This window comes from Panthera onca, chromosome B2, assembly GCF_046562875.1.
Source record: "Panthera onca isolate mPanOnc1 chromosome B2, mPanOnc1 haplotype 2, whole genome shotgun sequence".
NCBI classification, from domain to species: Eukaryota; Metazoa; Chordata; class Mammalia; order Carnivora; family Felidae; genus Panthera; species Panthera onca.
The window spans coordinates 149,375,354-149,394,648 of NC_138343.1; the positions used below are offsets into that span (position 1 = coordinate 149,375,354).

Here is a 19,295-nt window from a genome sequence, read left to right on the forward strand (position 1 = left end):
TAGCAAAATTATACATATTCTGTATATCAGCATACAATATGTACTGGACAATGATACATAATTTATACATTTATATAAGTAATTGCATGGCACCGTGTGTTTATTTATATATTTCTATATCATACCCACTTTCTAGGAGGAAACGGCATGAGCCGTGGAGAGTCATAGCTGACATATCTGTGCCATTTGCTTTCCTGAGGTCTGTCACATTCCTAATCTTTTCCCTGATACTTTATATTTCCCAGAGCCTATGCACATTGGGGCTGGAATCTGCCTTATTACATTTAGCTCACCTCAGAACCTGCCTTTCATAATGTCTCCCGCATTCTCTTCGCTTCTTTTGAATCAATGGCAGCCAGTGGACGGAGTCACGTTAAAGCCGCTCAGTAGATCAAGACCCAGGGACGAGGCAGACACACGTTCTCCTTCCGGCCCCACTGTCGAGACCCTACCTTTTCTTAGCTAGAGAACAGGCGAAAGGCTGGGTGGAAAATGTGGTTTCCGTGCTGCGGAGTCCAGCCTTGCAAAGATCACTCGCTTGACCGAGGGCTGGTGACTGTGGAGGGTGTGCCACCCCCCACAGCGGCCTCCACTCCAGTCCGCGGTTACTCAGCAAACGCTGGTTGCTGGCAAAGCACCGTGCTGCATTCAGTACTGGGAGTGGGGAACAGAAACAGACTCAGTAAGATGGGTCCTGGGCACTAAGGGGGCCTCAGGTAAACCAAAGTAACAAGAAGCGATTGTCCAACACATTAAGGGCAAGTGACCAGTGTTCACAAGGTATGATTCCCCTCTAACGTCACACACACACACACACCATCTATTTCCTTTGCATCCTGTGTAAATATCTTCTTTCTCTATTTAAGATTTGGTAGGTTTTGCAGCATTATCTTAATTTATAAAATGCTAGCAGACACACTGAACCACAGACGTTAGAGTTGGTAAGATTAAATTCCTATTTTAAGTCCTTTTTGTATCTCTGCTTTCTCTATGAAAACCCGTTTCCTGAAAATTCTGCCGGGTAACCTGAAAGTTAACTATCAACAACCTGGGAATACAACGCAGAAAGAATTTGCAGCTACGTTCCTCTGCTTATCAGTGAAGTAACAGGTACCCTACTTACTTCTGGAGACCATTCCTCTGGAATCTCTCTCTTTTCTTAAACTAACTTAACAACACTGACCTCCTAGCCATGGCTTAGGCAGAGGAAGAGTCTGGTTATCTAGCTTTCCATAGTAACTAACGTTCACCTGGCAGATAGCGTGGCAGGCAGTTCACCCAGCAAGTTTGCTTTTTGTAACTTTATCACATCCCTTCGCTTGAAGTTTTATGGGAAGACCATCCTCTGAGCTAACGGATCGAGCCAAAGTGCTCATAGATGATCTGGATGATTATGGGATTCAAATAGTTCAAAATGTGATTAATTTACTAAAATAGGAAGTTTATTAGTGGCTAGAAAATGAAATGACCTGTAGGTCATGAAACATACTTGATATGTTTGTACCCTTTGTACTTCTGAGATGGATTAAGCTCCTAATCTTTCTCTTGGCATTTTCTATTTTCCAGAGCTTGTGAAAATTGAGGCAGGAATAGGTTTATTACATTTGGTTGGTCTTGGAACCTGGTTTCTGTAATATTAAAAAAAAAATTTTTTTTAGGTTCAGAGCTTAACCAGAATTTTAAAATATCATTATTTATTTGTTCTCATACATTTAGTCCCATTACATTGTACTTTAAAGTTTTAAGCAGATTTAAGTTTTACACAGAGATATTTACTTTTTTTAAAAAATGTGTATTTATTTTTGAGAGAGAGAGAGAGACAGAGCAAGAGAGAGAGGGAGACACAGAATCCGAAGCAGGCTCCAGGCTCCGAGCTGTCAGCCCAGAGCCCGACACGGGGCTTGAACCCACGAACCGTGAGATCGTGACCTGAGCGGAAGCCGGACGCTCCACTGGCTGAGTCCCCCAGGCACCCCAAGACAGAGATATTTGGAAATATTTGTAGATCAATGCAGATTTAGGCAGGAGCTCTTACTTTTTTAATAGTGTAACTGAAAATAAAATAATAGTTTAAAAAAAGAAAACCAAAAGCTAAATACAAAGTGGAAAATATGTCTTAAAACGGACCCATAGATGAAAAAGATCTTTTAAGGACTCGCCCGATATAGCTTGGCTCACCTTCAGCCTAGTGTGTGATGTCACTTCTCTGATTCTCTGTCCATAAGGTGGGGTCAATAATAAATTGTTTCATAAATAAATACATAAAGAATAATAAATAATGAATTCATTTTTATACAACATCTCTTGACTAGCACTTAAATCCGATTTCTTAAATGTACCAGAACTCAGCAGTACACTGAAAATAGAAGATCGTGTCTACTTACTTTTAAAACGTAGCATCAAAAGTAACACAGGTCTCAGTATATTATCTTGAGGTCTTGGACAATGACCGTTAGCGGAAGAATGCCAGCCTGAACACTCTCATGGCCTAAATAGATACCGGCTCGTCACGACTTCCGAACTGTAGGTGTCTATGGATTTCAGGTTGCTTTTAAACCTTTGTCTATAAACTCATGCTGGTTGGGATCTACTATGAATTGTAGTTTGGATGTTATTGTACCGCTCATACAACATACAGAGGGGGACTTTTGATGAGATTCTTGAAAACTGTAATAATTAACACTAAGAGCCTTCGGTGTGTCCCGTGTCACCCTGCGGGCATTTTGTGTGCGCCCTACATTTTGTGCATTTTTTATGACAAGAATAACACCGCAGGGCGCCCGTGCTTATCTTCTTGCGATACTGAGCTTCCTCTAGCAACACTATAGTGCACTTACTTTGGACCCCAGCAACCTACTCGCCAGCTTGGCAAGCTACGTAATTCTTTAAGGGCGAAGTCACTCTTGGGAACAGCACCATCAGGAATAAAGCTCTTACTGTCACCTCCGCTGACATTGTGGCTAATGACCCGCAGGGCACGTGGGGAACCTAGCTAGACAGTTCTGAGCGGCCCTGGCCCCCTGATGGTCCCTACGAACACGAAACCAAACCAAAAGGAAACACAACTTGGGTCAAGAGAGCAGCGCCAGAACTTCAAGGTATGAAGGAACAGAATGCCAGAACATGAAGGTGGCATTCGTACACACAGGCTGTTCTGCAAAATCACCACGCTCTAATTTTGGGAAGGAAGACGACAGAACTGTGGAAGAATTCATTCCCCCATGGCACTGGTTCAACACCTCAGGCTTCTCTGCTGAAAAGCCTCCTTATGTCGCTCTACTGGACGAGTACAGTAGAAAAGAAAGCCGAAGACAAAACCCAGCAGGCATGATCGGATTCTCTTCTCTCCTACAAAAGAAGAAACCCGATGGGTGGAGAGAAAAACTATCTCCACACTGGAAGACGGAGTAATGACAAAAATAAAGAGGCTTTGTCAAATATAACTCACTGTTTTCATTACTTAGCTTTGGCATCTCAGAGACGAAGGCTTTTTGTTACAACACATCGCAGATCATATAAGAAACCAACTTCACCTGTATGCGTGGCACGGAGGACATAGTCTGTTGGAACGTGTTCTGCAGCCAGAAGAACATTTTTGAGGGGCGGGGGAGGGGGGGAGGGCTAGGGGGCAGTTAAAGAGGAAGCAGCTAATGAGACAAACATTCCTAAAATTTAGAAAACTTCCTACTGAAATTAATTTTAGGTGTCCACATCAAGCGGGACACTTAGAGGCTTTACCGTCGGGGGTTAAGGGGTAGCGGAAAAAGGGAAGGTCAAATGACTCTTCCCCTCTCTATCATTTTAAGTTCGCAAACTCCGTGCTCTGCGTCTGTGGAGTTTTGTAGACTCATTTTTCTCATTTGCCTGAGAAAAGATGTGTTATCTGAGTGGATACACACCAGGGGAGCTGGACACCCCAGCTTCACCCTGCCCTGCATGGAAATAGCGGACAACAGCGTGGAGGCCTCAGCAGGAGAGCAGAGGAGAGGCTGGCCTCCCAGAGCACGGCAAGGGTTTCACAAACCTCATCTCTGAAATACACGCACACACCATGATAATTCACCCTCCTCAGAAGAAAGCAGCTCCAAGACGTGCGCTCTGATTTGACCCCAACAAAAAGGGAATCGCCCCGGATGGGGTCCGTTGGTGACCGAGAGACACCCGCGGGAAACCGGGCGGGGTGACAAGGGAGCAGGACACAGGCCCTGCTGCATAGGTCAGTACCTGCCAGACTCCCGCGCCCTCCAGCCCGCCCTCGGGGAGTTTTGCCTGCGTTCTTCTGTCCCTCCACCCTTGACTGCCCACACCCATCCGTCCCGGACCAGCCCCGCCCGTGCGAACCCGGCACCACCCCTCGGAGCCCAGCCCCGCCCGTCGGAACCCAGCACCCTCCCAACCCAGCCCCGCTCGTCGGAACCCAGCACCCTGCAAACCCAAATTGTCGGAGCCCAGCCCCACCCGTTCGAACCTAGCCCCCTCCGAACCCAGCCCCGCCCGTCAGAACCCAGAACCCTGCAAACCCAGCATCCCCGCAGTCCGGCACCCTCCAGCCCAGCACCGTCGGAACCCAGACCCACGCGTTCCAACCCAGCCGCGTCGGAACCCGGCACCCGGCGAACCAGCGCCATCGGAACCCAGCAGCGTCCGAACCCCGCCCCCCCGCCCGCCCCTCGACCCCCGCCCCGGCCCCGGCCCCGGCCCCGCCCCGCCCCGGCGCGCAGGAGGTGAGGCGGCCCGGCGCGCGGCGGCCTGTCGGCGGCCGGCGCAGCAGCACCTAGCGGAGGCCGCCCGAGGTGCGGCGGCGCGGGCGCGCGGGGGCGGGCACGCGGGCGCGGGGGCGCGCACGGCGGGCGGGGCGGGGCGGGGCGCGCGGGCGGCGTGTGCGGGCGCTCGGGCGCACACCGGCCGGCGGGGCTGACGCGGGGCGGGCCGGCTGAGGCGGCCGAGGCGGCCGAGGCGGCCGAGGAGCCCGGGAGCCCGAGGAGGCTGCGGAGCCCGCGGGGCGGCCGGGCGGAGGCGGCCGAGCGCGGGGCGGCGGGGCCCGCGGACCTGTGGGCGCGCGCGGTCCCACCCGGCCCGGCCCCGACCCCCGCGGCGGCGCGGGCCGAGGAGCGCGGCCGGGAGGATGTCGGCGGGCGGCCGCGACGAGGAGCGGCGGAAGCTGGCCGACATCATCCACCACTGGAACGCCAACCGGCTGGACCTGTTCGAGATCAGCCAGCCCACCGAGGTGAGCGTCCTTCCCCTCCCGGGGCCGCCCCTCCCCCTCCGCCGAGCCCCTCAGGCCGCCCCGCTCCCCGAGCCCCGGCGGCGGCGCCCCCCCGCCCCCCCCCCCCGCCGCCGACCCCGCCCCCCCCCGCCGCCGACCCCGCCCCCGGGCCCCACTCTGCGCCCCGGGGCCCGGGTGGTGGCGGGGGGGGGGGGGGGAGATCCCCGCGCGGGGCCGGGCGCGGGTGCGGCGGCGTCACCTGTGCCGCGGGGGGCGGGGGGGGTCGCGTGCCCCGCGGGGAACCGGGGGCGCGGTCGCGGGCCCGGCCGGGGGTTGGGGGCCGGGGGGGGCGGGGCCGGGGGCGGGGTCGGCGGGCAGAACGCGGGGGGCGCGGGCCGGGCTCGGGGGGGGGGGGGGGGGTCGCGGTTGGGCGGGGGGTCGCGGGCCGGGCGCGGGGTCGCGGGCCGGGCGCGGGGGTCGCGGGCCGAGAGGCCCTGCGGCGGGAGGCGGGCGTGACTTTACCGCGTTTCCCCCTGACTGCGGCGCGGGGTCCGCGGCGCTCCGGGCTGTGGGTAGCGCGGACCTTTGTCACTCGGGCGAGCATGTGACCGGCGGTGTTTTGCTCCAGTGGGTTTGCAAACTCGGGGGTTGCCAGCCGCGAGAGTAGAGTAAATATCAGGAAAGTTCTAATCGTGCGCATTTGCTGATAACGCGGCCCGGAATTGAACTCCCTTGGAAAGAAAGGCTTTCTCGCATTCGTCGCCGGCCTCCCAGGTTGAAGCCGGAGCGCCCCTCCCCCCGCCGGGCCGGGCCCCGGGGCGGGCGTCCGCGGTGACCCGGCGGGGCGGGGGCAGGGCCGGGCAGGGTCGCTCGGCGGCTCCCGGGCCTCGCCGGGGGGCGCCCAGCCCTGGGCGTGCTCCCGGGAAGAGGAGGAAGTCACACTCGCTCCTGGCCCAGGACAATGGCAGTTGTTTATGGCCGAGCGGCTGGAAGGCTTTCCAGGGTTTTTGCGGGCTGGGTTCGAGTCCCGCTCAGCCGGGACCGGAGGGGTCGTGCGGGTTAGGGCGCAGGTGAACGCTTGCGGGCGAGTGCGGATCCCGGGCGTAGCCGTGCGGTGCACCTTGCACCGGGCGCCAGCACTCCGGGGGGACTGTTTTCCCAGCACCTAGCCTTGATTGGCTTCCAACAGCCACTTCAGGGTCGGTGTTATTTGCTCCCACACCAGCCTTCAGGCGCCCATCGAGTGGGCACAGGTGAACATTGTCGTGAGCATTCTCTCCTGTCGCCAGACGCCCGTTCGTCCGTTTGAGTAACGTTGACGTTTCCGTGTTCAACCTCTTGGTCTTGTCTGCGGTGGAGGGATTTCTTCCGCCTTGCTGGGCAGAGCCATTCATCTCAGTCCTTGCTTGAATATTAATATGCATTGTGAGCTTCGCTTGCCAGTTTCCACCCTGGTAAGTTAGTCCTGATTCACAGCCCATCCTCCCAAATGATTTTCACTTAGGTCCTGGGAGGCACACTGGTAGCACGTACTCGTGTTCGTTCGTAGACTTACCAGCACGTCTTCTGAAAGGCGACGGACGGGCAAGAATTGACTCTTCGTACGATGTTGTCTTTGAGAACAATGGGTTCATTTTTCTTCTCTCTGGTTAAAAAAATTCGGATGTAAAATATTTTCTTGGAACGTGGTTGTTTTGTTTTTCTGTATGAATGAATCTATTTATAATCGTGTTTTTTAGAGATTTCCCAAGTCTGGTTGAGAAAAGGAAGAGTTTTTCAATTTAGTAATAGATATTTCAGTTTACTGTTTGAGATTTTGAATTCAGTTGGCATGTTAAAAAACCTAAACCAGAATCAGATTGTAGTTAATTGGTTTCAAAAAATTCCATTTTTAAGCACTCACTTGAAACTTTTTCTCTATTCTCTTAGAGATATTAGTAGTTACTAAAACTGGCCTGTCATTTGGAGAGGTACTTTTTATTTTCCATGGTTACTCTGAGGGTGAAAAGTGCCTCTGTGTCTTGAAGCAAAGCAAATTTGAAGGACTATTTTGGATCGTGGTCGTGAATTTCAGTTAGTTTTTCTCCCCACTTATGCTTGATCTCTTTTTAGAAATGATCCTCCAGAATTATATGGGAGAGCTTTTCATAACAAAGAAAATTGGCTTTTAAAAATGTCTTTGTGTTATTTATATTAGTTTTTTCATTCTCTAGAACCTCATTCATGCTTAATATTAAGTTTTTTGGGGAATCTTTGCATACTATTAAATTTATTCTGGCCTTGGAAGTTGACTTTCACATTTAACATGTTGTGTTTTTCATTATGATGCAGGTAAACCTTCATGTTAGTGTTTCTCTAAACCAATGTTTCAAGGCTCACGGGTTCCCATTGCTGTATCTAAACTCATGTCTAGAAGTTTGTACCATCTGATGATGAATTGTTACTCTGTTTGGCCATCACAAATCATTTTCCTTAGTTTTCTACAAGAATGTAAGCACGATCTAGGCCTTTGTTATTTTCAATAAATGTTAGGCAAATTTACTCCAGAATTTGACTTTAACAATGCGCTTTAAGCCTCCTTATCTTTAAATATTTGGATAATCTTTCCATGTACGGATAGGAGAGTATAGTTGTGGTTTATTTTCTGTTGTTTGCTTTTCTGAGGAGGAGGGTACAGTGATCAGTATTTGTTATCAAATTGTATAACTATGTTAATCATCTGTGACTGGTGATTTCGGGCAATCCTGATAATCACTGATAATTCTGTGGCTTCTGTGTTTAGTAAATTGATAAACTTGGTGTTTGGATTACATTACTTTTTAAGAAAATCTGAGTACGTTCTAAAATCGACCTGGTTAATAAGTTTACTTTTTTCTTTCAGATTCACATTTATGTGTAGGAGAGCTTCCACGCAAAAAGCAGGTCATATCTTACCGCGTATTTTTCAACCCCTTCCTCACTTGGCTCCTAGATTCTTTTGGAATTTTAAAACGAGAGTTGATCTAAACTTAACGTTGACATTTTATCACTAGGAGATTGGTGTTAAGTTGAATTAAGGTCTTGATTCCTGTGGAAAACGATGGCTCCTAATAAAATCTTAAAGCTTTTTAGTCCTGTTCTTTTCTTAATATTGAGGCTTGCTTTCTTTTCGTGATTTCTTGCTACTTGTCCTGGTAGAACACTTCTTGCTCATCTTCACTTCTGCCTTCGCGGGAGAGGGCTTCTCTGGTTCCCCAGAGGTCTCCGTCTGGCTTGTGGCGTTCTCTTGTTTAACTCATCCCAGTCTTGTCGTTCGTTGTAGCCCTTGGTTTGTGTTTCTCTTCCTGATTTCATGAGAGCAAGAGCTTAGGAATTTACTCTTGTGGAAAAGCAGCGGTGAATACGGCGTCCTTTCCATACACACCTTTACTCCTGACCAAACGTGGGGCATATGCATCTTAAAAACTGACTGCAATGTATTTGTTAGGCTTTTAAAGATTTATCTTTTCACGTGTTTCTCTTTTGCATAAAGGTTACACCTAAATGCAAAAACTATTCTAGGCGGTGGACCCTTTTACTTCGTGAGGTGGTTCTTAAAGTCAGTTTTTTAAAAATAATTTATTGAGCTCATTGTCTTCTTTTTGCCCCGATGGGAAAAAATAATCTAGAATTTGCACAGACACCCACATGTGCTTTGTTGAAGGTGAATGTGTCATATTTTAATATTCTGGTTAATCTGGGGAAGTAATGCGGTGATTCATGTTACCCAGAGGTGTGCGTAAAAAACAACTTCTGGTTTGTCAGCAGAGGTGGAGTAGGAAGTAGTGATAAGTTGCATAATTTATAGCTCCATCTATGTTCCAGACTAGTACTTAGGTTGTACCTATGCTGCATCATACTCCTGAACTGTATTTGAGACTGTTTTGAAAACAGCAGTTGGGCTGTTGAACATCGATACTTCAGAAGATCCCTTTTGTTGGTGACTAATACATAATGATACAGGCAGTGGCCAATGATGTGTTTGTAGTATTTATAGGCATCTCTGTCTTTTTTTTTTGACTTGGAACTCAGTGGTGGTTGTAACCTTTTTTTTTTTTTTTTTTTTAACCTTTCTTTCCTGTAATAACTGGTTGAGTTTTAGGTCTGTATGGGTGTGAGCCGGTCAGTCTGAGGTGAAACCCTTGTCTCACATCGTCTCACGTCTTAAATTGAAACCGCATCGAGCCCAGCTTCAATTTGCTCTCCTCTTGCCGATGAAAACTAATTTTAATTTCTGCAGTTTATAGACTTAATGGCAGGTAACTGTTGTAACTGGTCTTTTCTAGAACTGTCAAGTTTTGGTTGCGGTTAATAGCACAGCAGTGGAAGTGGCTCTGCCGTATTCTTGAAAGAGTCAGAGTCACAGACGGTCAGGGCATGTACCAAGTTGGTGAGAAGCTGCAGAAGAGAAGGCTTGGTGTTATGTCGTTAAGGATTTAATCGAGCAGTTGTGCGCAAAACGTTATTACCAGGCATTGGTGATTCTGTTTATAAACAGTCTTACCAGACTTGAGCTTAGGCATGAAGTCAGAAAACGCTAAAAAGTAATCCTAGCAATTATCGTGATGTAAATCTGTTTTCCTTTATTGTAAATGAAATGGATACGAATACTACTCATGGTACATAAAGCTAAACTGATCTCTTGAATAACTGAAAATTATTTTCAGGTTAGGTAAATTCTGTTGATTTTTGTTCAAAAGTTTGCTGTTTCTCTTATTTTCCTGGCCGATTGTAGTTAGGATATGCTCATTCACCTTGAAGAAGCCTAGGAGAGAGCTGAAGAATTGACCTACATGTACACTTGAGTTAGATTCTAAGCAGTTCGGCCACATCTCCCAGACCCATCAGCCAGGTCGGGGTGCACCTCCCGCCTGTTAGCTGCCACTGAGGGCTGGCGGACCTAAGAATCCATCGGTGGGCTTCTAGCTAGGATCCCCGTATGTATGAGTTGATGGCAGGTGTGGGCGTGTTGTCAAAGCTGGACCGTCTTTATGCATTACTGTGAATGAGCAGAAGCTTGTCTTAACATTTCCAGTCCTGCCTCGGGGCTAAATCAAGCAGGCCGAGGGCTAGTGAGGGGTTTCGTGAGGGCTTTCCTTTGCCCGTCTCTGTCATCTGGTCGAGGTTTGGTTCTAGCAACAATACAAATGTGAAACTTCACTCGGCATTTTGGCATATGTGATTGACCAAAATTGTGTTATAATTTAACTTAGGAAGTACATGTACTTTTTAAGGTGAAATAGCCCACGTCGAAGATATTTTCCTGATAGTTGACTCCAGAACGTAAGGATAATTTGAAGTTTCATACTTGCAAGTTTACAGGTGTGTGTCATGAATGAAATTATTTAGAGGAACTGAAATTGAGTAGCTTACCGTGACTGGAAAGTAGCCAAGACTTCTGTACTTTTGTTCAAAAAAAAATTTGGTGTCAAAGAAAATTACATTGCGTGGCCTACAGAAAATGACGTGAACTTCTGTTGCACTTGTTTGCAGGGTCATGTTTTTACGTTCATTTACACACAGCACGCTTTACTGTGGCGTGTGTGTGTGTGTGTGTGTGTGTGTGTGTGTGTGAGAGAGAGAGTGAGTGAGTGAGAGTGATGAAAATGCAGTTGCCATACAACATTACTAGTTTCAGGTATACAACATAGTGACCCAGCATTCGTACCCATTTACGGACATTAGGAGGAGATTCCACAATAAATCTGCCTACCACCTGTCACCGTTCAGAGTTGTTACGTGTTATTAACTAAAGTCCCTACGTTGTGCATGATATCTCCAGGTCGTATTTATCTTGTAAATGGAAGTTTGTACCTTTCACTCTCCTTCCCTTCTTTTGTCCCTCCTCCACCCCCTCTCGCCTCTGACAATTATTTTATGTATCTTTGAGTCTATTTCTATTTTTGTTGTCATTGGTGGTGTTTGTTAATGCTTTTCAGACTTCACATAAGTGGAGTCATATGGTATTTGTCTTTCTCTGACTTACTTAGCATAATACTCTCCAGGTCTATCCATGTTGTTGTAAATGGCAAGATTTTATTTTTTTTTAATGGCCAAGTAATAATCCATGGTGTATGTATACCACATCTTTATTCAAATTCATACATTGATGACCACTGAAGTTGCTTCCATATCTGGGCTGTAGTAAATAAGACTACAGTGAACAGAGGGGTGCCTGTATCTTTTTGAATTAGTTTCTTGGTTTTCTTTGGATAAATACCCAGAAGTGGAGTTGCTGGATTGTATGGTGGGTAGTTCTATTTAAAAATTTTTGAGGAACCTCCGTACTGTTTTCCACAGTGGCTGCACCACTTTGCATTCCCACCAACAGTGCACGAGGGGTCCCTCTTCTCCGCATCCTCACCAACAGCTGTTATTTCTTGTCTCTTGGGTAACAGCCACCCTAACAGGTGTGAAGTGTAGCTTCTTGGGGTTTTGGTTTGCGTTTTCCTGATGAGGACTAATGTTGAGCATCTTTTCATGCACGTGTTGGCCTTCTGTATGTCTTCTTTTGAAAAATGTCCATTCACAATTTCTGCCCATTTTTTAAAAATGTTTATTTATTTTGAGAGAGAGAGAGAGAGTGCACGAGTGGGGAGGGGCAGAGAGGAGAGAGAAAATATCTTAATCAGGGTCGGCGCTGGCCGCTGCGCTGGCCACGCAGAGCCCGATATGGGGCTCGAACTCACAGACCCTGATCAGGATCATGACCTGAGCCGAAATCAAGAGTCGGACGCTTAACCGACTGAGCCACCCAGGTGCCCCCAGATAAAAAAAAAAATCTCTGCCTATTTTTTAATTGATTTTTTTCTTTCACTATTGCATTGTGTGAACTCTTTGTTTGGGTATATGTGATATGTGGTTTGCAAGTATTTTCTCCCATTGTGTACATTACCCCCCCCCCCTTTTTTTTTGATGGTTTCCTTTGCTCTGCCGAATCTTTTTAATTTGATGTAGTTTTATTCATTTATTTTTGCTTTTGTTGCCCTTGTCTGAAGAAACAAATCCAAACAGATATTGCTCAGACCAGGATCCAAGAATTTACTGCCTGAGTTTTCTTACAGGAGTTTTATAGTCTCCCATCTTATAGATAAGTTTTTATTTTTCCATTTTGAGTTTATTTTTGTATATGGTAAAAGAAAGTGGTCCGGTTGGTTTCATTTTTTGGTATGTAGTTGTACAGTTTTCCCAACACCATTTATTGAAGAGACTGTTTTTTCTGGGTTGTATAATTCTTTTTCCTTTGGTGAAGATTAATTGGCTGTATAAATGTGGGTTTATTTCTGAATTCTCTGTTCTGTTCCATTGATCTGTGTGTCTGTTTTTGTGCCAGTGCCATACTGTTTTGGCAGCTTCATAGGTAGAGTTTGAAACCAGGGAGCATGATACCTCCAGTCTCGTTCTTCCTTCTCAAGATTGCTTTGACTGTTTGGGGTCTTTGGTGGTTCCATAGAAATTTAAGAATTATTCTAGTTTTGTGAAAAATACCTTGAGTATTTTGATAGGGATTGCATTGAATCTATAGATTGCTTTGGGTAGTATGGACGTTTTAACCATATTCTTCCCTCAGGTTGGGAACCCTTCCATTGGAAGAATATTCTTCCAACCAGTGGGCATGATATATCTTTTCATTTGTGTTGTCTTTCGTTTCTTTCATCAGTGTCTGTAGTTATAAGTGTATAGGTCTTTCTCCTTATCAGCGTCTGTAGCTATAAGTGTATAGGTCTTTCTCCTCCTTGCCTAAATTTATACCTAGGTATTTTATTATTTTTGGTGCAATTGTGCCTGGGATTGTTTTCTTAATCTCTCTTTTGAAGTCCATTAATGGTGCATAGAAATGCAACAGATGTTTGTGTATTTGTGTCCTGCAACTTTACCGAATACATTTATTCCAATAGGATTCAAATAGTATGATGAATAAAAATGGAGAGAGTGCGCGTCCTTGTTTCGTTCCTGATCTTAGAAGAAAAACTTTTGGCTTTTCACAGTTAAGGATATTAGTTGTGGGTATGTTATATGTGGCCTTTATTATATTGAAGTACGTTTCCTCCATGTTGGGAGTTGCTTTTTAAATGTTGTCGTGGCATTATCGTTAAGAGAGAACCGTATGGAACATACGTGAGTAATAATTCTGCCAGGACAAGAGGAGTAAACTGGAATTGTCTGCGTTAACTCTAGGTGTGAACGAGATGAATTTGCTTAAACTTTTTTCAGTTTCTGACGTTTCAAACTTCCTTAAGTTTATTATTGCTGCTAGCGCCCAGTTGACCTAGGCAGAACGGACAAGACCATTTTTATAGAATATCAGATATTTTCTTTGTGTTTTCTAATTTTTTTAAATATTTATTCATTTTTGAGAGACAGAGACAGAGTGTGAGTGGGGGAGGGGCAGAGAGTGAGAGGGAGACACCTAATCCGCAACAGGCTCCAGGCTCTGAGCTGTCGGCACAGAGCCCGACGCAGGACTCGAACTCCCGGACCACGAGATCACGACCTGAGCTGCGGTCGGATGCTCCACGCCTGAGCCACCCAGGCGCCCCTTTCTTTGTGTTTTTGAAGCCATCCTCCATTTTGGGAGCCAGAAGCACACCGCCAGGGGGCAGAGCGCTGCTGAGTGTAGCTTCTCACCATCCGTGCTGACAAGGGCATGACGCGTAGAAGTCTTGTCTTGCTTTCTAAAATTTCATCTGAGAGTCTTACTGTTTACGTAGTAAAAGACGGTTTGACTCCTAAAACGAAGACCCGTGAAAAAATGCTCATTCGTTAGTCTTGTTTGGGTGTTTATTGGTTCGGAGCAGCCCAGCTAGCTTGTTATGTTCAGAATTATAGCTTATTGTTCTCCGTTGCTTGATTCCGTACATGTTTTGCTAATAGAAGATTAGATTTTTGCTTTTTCCAAATGTAAACTGTTGTTCCTTGTAAGAATGTACTTTCTCTTTACTCTTGTTTGCTATGAGTGGTACTTTCCATGGTGACCTACTTACTATTCTTTTCATTTCCTGATTTTTATGAGAGAACCAATAAAATTTGTCTTATAATTTCTTTTTGTGCCCTGTTATCAGTCACGGTTTTGGTGCTGAGACTTCAGATTGTCCATTTTTCCCGTTGCTTTGAATCTGGTTCCATATGTTGAGAAAACGAGGAGGGAGCAAAAATTCAAATACTGTCGGATACAGTCAAATATTTAAAAACCATTGTATTCTTAAACCGTGTGACTTCTGTGTACGTGTTTGGTATAAAGCCTGTGCATGGGGAAGATGTCTTTCAAACATGTTATTTTTATGTATTATCTGATGACTTTCTGAGTGCAGCCGACTTCTAGACCAGTGCTTGTAACCAGTACCGTGATTTTACGTGAGCTTTCTAATGAGTTTTTAGGCTACATTACATTTTCACTTTAATGAATTTTTGTATTGGCAAAAACTTGGGGTGACTTTTGGGGTGATTGTTTTTAAGAGACATGGGTGATAAGAGAATCAGTTATATGAAGGTTTTTGGTTTGAGCCTAAGTATTTCAGTTTCTGCTGCTCATTCTTCTTTTCAAGATCCTTTAAAAATATTTTTTATGTTCTGTTACATTAGAGTTTGTCTGTCTTGTTCTTTGAATGTATCTTTTACCCACGCATGGTTTTGTTGTCGCGCATTGACCGTTTAGGAAATACTGGTTCACTGACTTAGGTGGATTTTCTGAGTGTTGACACGTTTCTTTAAACAGTATCAAAATATCACATTTGTTAATACTACGGTGGATCAGAAAAAAGTCAACTTCCTACCAAAGCTCAGATTTTATAGTTGGCAGCCCTTGGAGGGCCAGGCCTGCTCGTCCACGTGTGAGGAAGTGCTTGCCAGACGCGCAGGCCCCTGTAGATGCGGCTCGTCGGTCACCGTTGCACGTGAAAGCGTGAGCCCGTGGAAAAATGGGCTCGGTCTGCTCACGACTTGGGCAGGTCCCAGGTGCTCTTTCTTGAGAGCTCCATGACACTTGGGGTGTGGCCCACGGAGAGTTTTTCCTGGCGTGGGGCACAGGTTATTGAACCAACGTGTGCTCGGGAGTCAGATGTTCATAAAAGTAGTCATTTTTTTCTGTTTTATCAAAGACACTCGTCAGTGAAACCGCACCCCCATTTTTGAAGTGTGAATTCATAGCCATGATAAATTCATTGACTTAGTACAGTTCGATGCTGCTGCCTTGATTTGTGCTAAGGGGCCATCAGTCTGACCCGTCATTGCTTTGAGCATTAGCGCAGGTGCCGACACAATGACGGCGGCTGATGCTAAATACGGGATTCATGTGAACACGTTTTGACTCTGTGGTTGACTGGAAGGGATCTGAGGGAAGCCCGGGGACTCCTAGACTGTGGTTTGTGAGCTCTGCCCTACAATACTTAGTCTTAGGGATTTTGGTTTGTATTTGAAGGTAGATGTTAAAGCCTTCACGGTAAACATTCATGGTATTTTCCAACTATGGCTCTAAAATTAACATACGTCTCATTTAAAATGTGAATGTCGCTCAGTATGATGGAAGGGTGGATTTCCACATGTATTTTTTTTTTGCAGTTCTTATATATCTGATTGTTTTCTATGTGAGTACCTATTTTAAGTTTTACTTGTCAGTAATAAGATGCCAGAATTTATGTTTTTGTTATTGAAAATACCATCGCATGACTGAGCTACAGGCCACTCCCACCCACAGGTCAGTTCCCGGTTCAGAGAACGGCGCGGGCTAACGTCTTCCAAGTTTTAGGGTGGGCGGATGGGTTGCTCAGTGTGGGCTTATGTCTTCTGGCACTTGTGTGTCCTTTCTTTCTCTCCTTCCCACATTCAAAGTCTGAATCATGCCAACCATTGACTCGGTAAGGATGTTTCTTTACTACTGTTTTCCCTTAGTTTTAGTGTATTTCCTGAGATACAGATAAGCGTACAAGCACAGAGAGATAGTAATCATATTCCAAAACCTGCCACGCACAATACGGAATTTTCAGACTTCAAAGTAATATGTAAGTATATGACTTTTAAAAAATGCGTGTGGTAAAAACAATATTAGAATATTGAATTTATGTTTAAGATTACCAACACTGAAGATTAATTTATTTACTCGGTGGCAACTCGTTTTGCAACAGATATATTGTGTTATTAACATACTGCTAGGTGTAAATTCACTTTGATTTTTTGGTGACCATTTCCTTTTTATAAAAAGCATGACTAAATTATTTTGATTATAATTATTTTTGACCACTTAATGAAATGTATTTATTAGTATACATATTGTTTTAACTTATCAGGGTAATAAAATACAGATAAGAAATCCTATTTGCTGAATAAGTGAATTTGTAAATAATTCCTTTGTCGATCAACTAAGCTTCTGCTTATTCAAGATGTGGAGCTTGCCAGGGGTACCATGGACAGTGTTTTTACAGTTAACGTTTAGGACCTCAACTATTTAAAAATGTGTTTTTAATTCAAGTTTGGCAAAGGTGGCCTTGTTGAGTTCTTGGTATAGTTAATGTGTTTTTGTACTAAATTTGCTGATTTCAGTTTTTAAAAATTATTTTCTTATTACCTTCAGAAAATTGTTATCTTGGGAATATCAAGGACAGTAAAATTAAGACCAGCCAATCTGGGAAAGCGTTAGAAAACATTCGTGATGTTTTTTTGTGGTTTATTTTTGAAGTATATTCTTGAAAACATAGTTTTAGAAGTAGTTTATGCATTTACTTCACTGTAGTAAGATTATGTGTTTAAAAATACTTGTTTTTTTATGAGAGTGGTATGCGTGTTTTAGAATATTTGGAAAATGCTTGAAGTGTGCGTGTATGTTTATCTGTGTTTATTAATTATTTGCATTTTTGGTACTGAATCATATTTCTTAACCAGCCATTTGGCTGTCAGGAATACAGTTTTTGAAAGCTACCTAGGTTATTCTGATAACTGTTAATACTTAACATTTTATAGGGGTGACTGGGGCGCTCGATTGGTTAAGCATCCAACTGTTGCTGTCTGCTCAGGTCATGATCTCACGGTTCGTGGGATCGAGCCCCATGTCAGACTCTGCACTGATGGCAGAGCCTGTTTGGGATTCTCTCTCTCTCTCTCTCTCTCTCTCTCTCTGTCTCTCTCTCCCTTTCCCTCTCTCTCTTTCTCTCTCTCTCAAAATGCTTAGTGGATCTACAGAGGAATTGGTTATAAATTCAATTGTTCAGCAAATAAGACTTCTTGTGTATTTTATTAAAAAAATATGTTTACTAATAAATGCTTTGTATGTATTATCTTCAGTTCTTAGAGCAATCCTGTGAGGTAGGTGCTTTTCCTGTTCTTGTTTTTGGATGAAGAGACCAAGGCACAGGGAGATGAGATCACTTGCTCAAGGGTATGCAGCTAGGGAGCCGAGGAGCAGTGCTTTGAACCCTGGTATTTTGAACCCTCTCCTAAGTACTGTGTTTGTAGAAATCAAAAATTTAACATTACTGCAATGAAAGCAGTGTTTGGGAGTTTTATAGGAAAATAATTTATCAATAGGATAATTGAGGGGCGCCTGGCTGGCTCATTCGGAAGAGCTTGTGGCTCTTGATCTTGGGGTTGTGCGTTTGAGCCCCACATTGAGTGTAGAGATTACCTAAAAATCAAATATTAAAGAAAATAATAAAAATAGGATAAATCAGAGTTTGGCTTTTCGGAAAAAAGCACAAGTGTGGTATAAGGAACCCCTTTCTCTTTTATTTGTTATGCGTTATGTGCATTTATATATGTGTTTTTATATATTGCATACTTGAGTGTATTGACTTTCTACAGCTCTGTCACTTTGTCTTCGAGACGGTAGCCAGCGTGGCGCAAGACGTGTTTGACTGGGAGACGAACCTTGGGTCTTGCCAGGCAGCCAGCAGTCTGAGTGTGAGTGAAGGGTGTGAGGGAGTTTTGATGGCTTCGCTGACGGCTCTCCTAAGCCGGAGAGAAATAAAGGCAAGGCCTCCCCAGGGTTCTGGCACTGCTGTGTTCAGACCCTTTTCTGACCGCAGGGCTGTGGTTTTGAGTTTGCTCTTCGTCCCTTTCTCTCTCGATGCGCTTTCCTCTCGGTGCCGTGTTCCTCGGGTTTGCCTTGGTGTTGCCTCAGCCCTTTCCTGGTCGGGCTTCAGGGTAAAGCCACAAAGGAACCTTGTCTGTGGTCGTCACTGTTGGGGCTCAGTGAATCTAATTTCATAAAGTTTTGTTTACGTATTAACTAGTAGTTTTCCCCCAGGTAATGTTTGAATTTCAGTGGTTTTCTAGGGATCATCCCTTGATGGTTCTAACCGTTCTAACTAACATCTACTGAGCAAGTATTTGCCATTCTCATACCAGAAGGGGGAGTTTCAGGTACAGTAGCAGGTGCAGTAGGGACGATGCAGCAGCCTTCGTACACAGACAGACTCACTTCTCTGGTCACAAGCCTGTGTTTTCTCACGTGGAGGAAGTTCGGGTGGAAAGTGAAGTATGCTTTTATGACTCAAGGATTCTGAATAACTGATTGTAAGTTATATAATTTACGCACATACATTATACATGTATGTGTAATTGACACATGTTAGCATGTAATTTTGTGACAGCAAACTAGGCGTTGTCTCTAGACAAGTGTTGTAGGAGGATTAGACGCTTGCCCCTTCGGGTTTTCCCTGTCTTGTGTTCCAGCATAAAAGTAATTTAACTGAACAAAGTTGTTAGTTTTATAATCAAGTGGCAACGAAACCACCAAATGCCACTTGTTTTGGTTTGCGCGGCTTCTGAACAGGTTTCAAGTGCTTCAGAGATGTTTTCATTTTATTTTATTTTATTTTTTGAAGTTTATTTAGTTGTTTTGAGAGGGGGAGAAAGGGCACCTGTGTGGCATGTGCAGGGGAGGGTCAGAGGGGGCGGGAGAGAGAGAATCCCAAGCAGGCTCTGTGTTGTCAGTGCAGAGCCTGACGGGGGCTTGAATCCACGAACCGTGAGATCATGACCTGCGCCAAAATCAAGAGTTGGACACTTAATTGACTGAGCCACCCAGGCGCCCCAGGAATGTTTACATTTTATTAGTGTAATGACATTGTTAGACATT

The 19,295-nt window shown here is 45.2% G+C and overlaps 1 protein-coding gene across 3 annotated transcripts in view; it reads left to right on the forward strand.

Annotated features, from left to right (window-relative positions):
• The first annotated feature begins 4,864 nt into the window (after positions 1–4,864).
• AFDN (afadin, adherens junction formation factor) overlaps positions 4,865–19,295 on the forward strand; it is a 138,999-nt gene continuing 124,568 nt past the window's right edge. For all 3 annotated transcript variants that reach the window (XM_078447566.2, XM_078447567.2, XM_078447568.2), the window contains exon 1: positions 4,865–5,230. In XM_078447566.2, the coding sequence (XP_078303692.1) occupies positions 5,126–5,230 (105 nt within the window). In that variant the 5' untranslated portion in view covers positions 4,865–5,125. The remainder of the gene's footprint in view (positions 5,231–19,295) is intronic.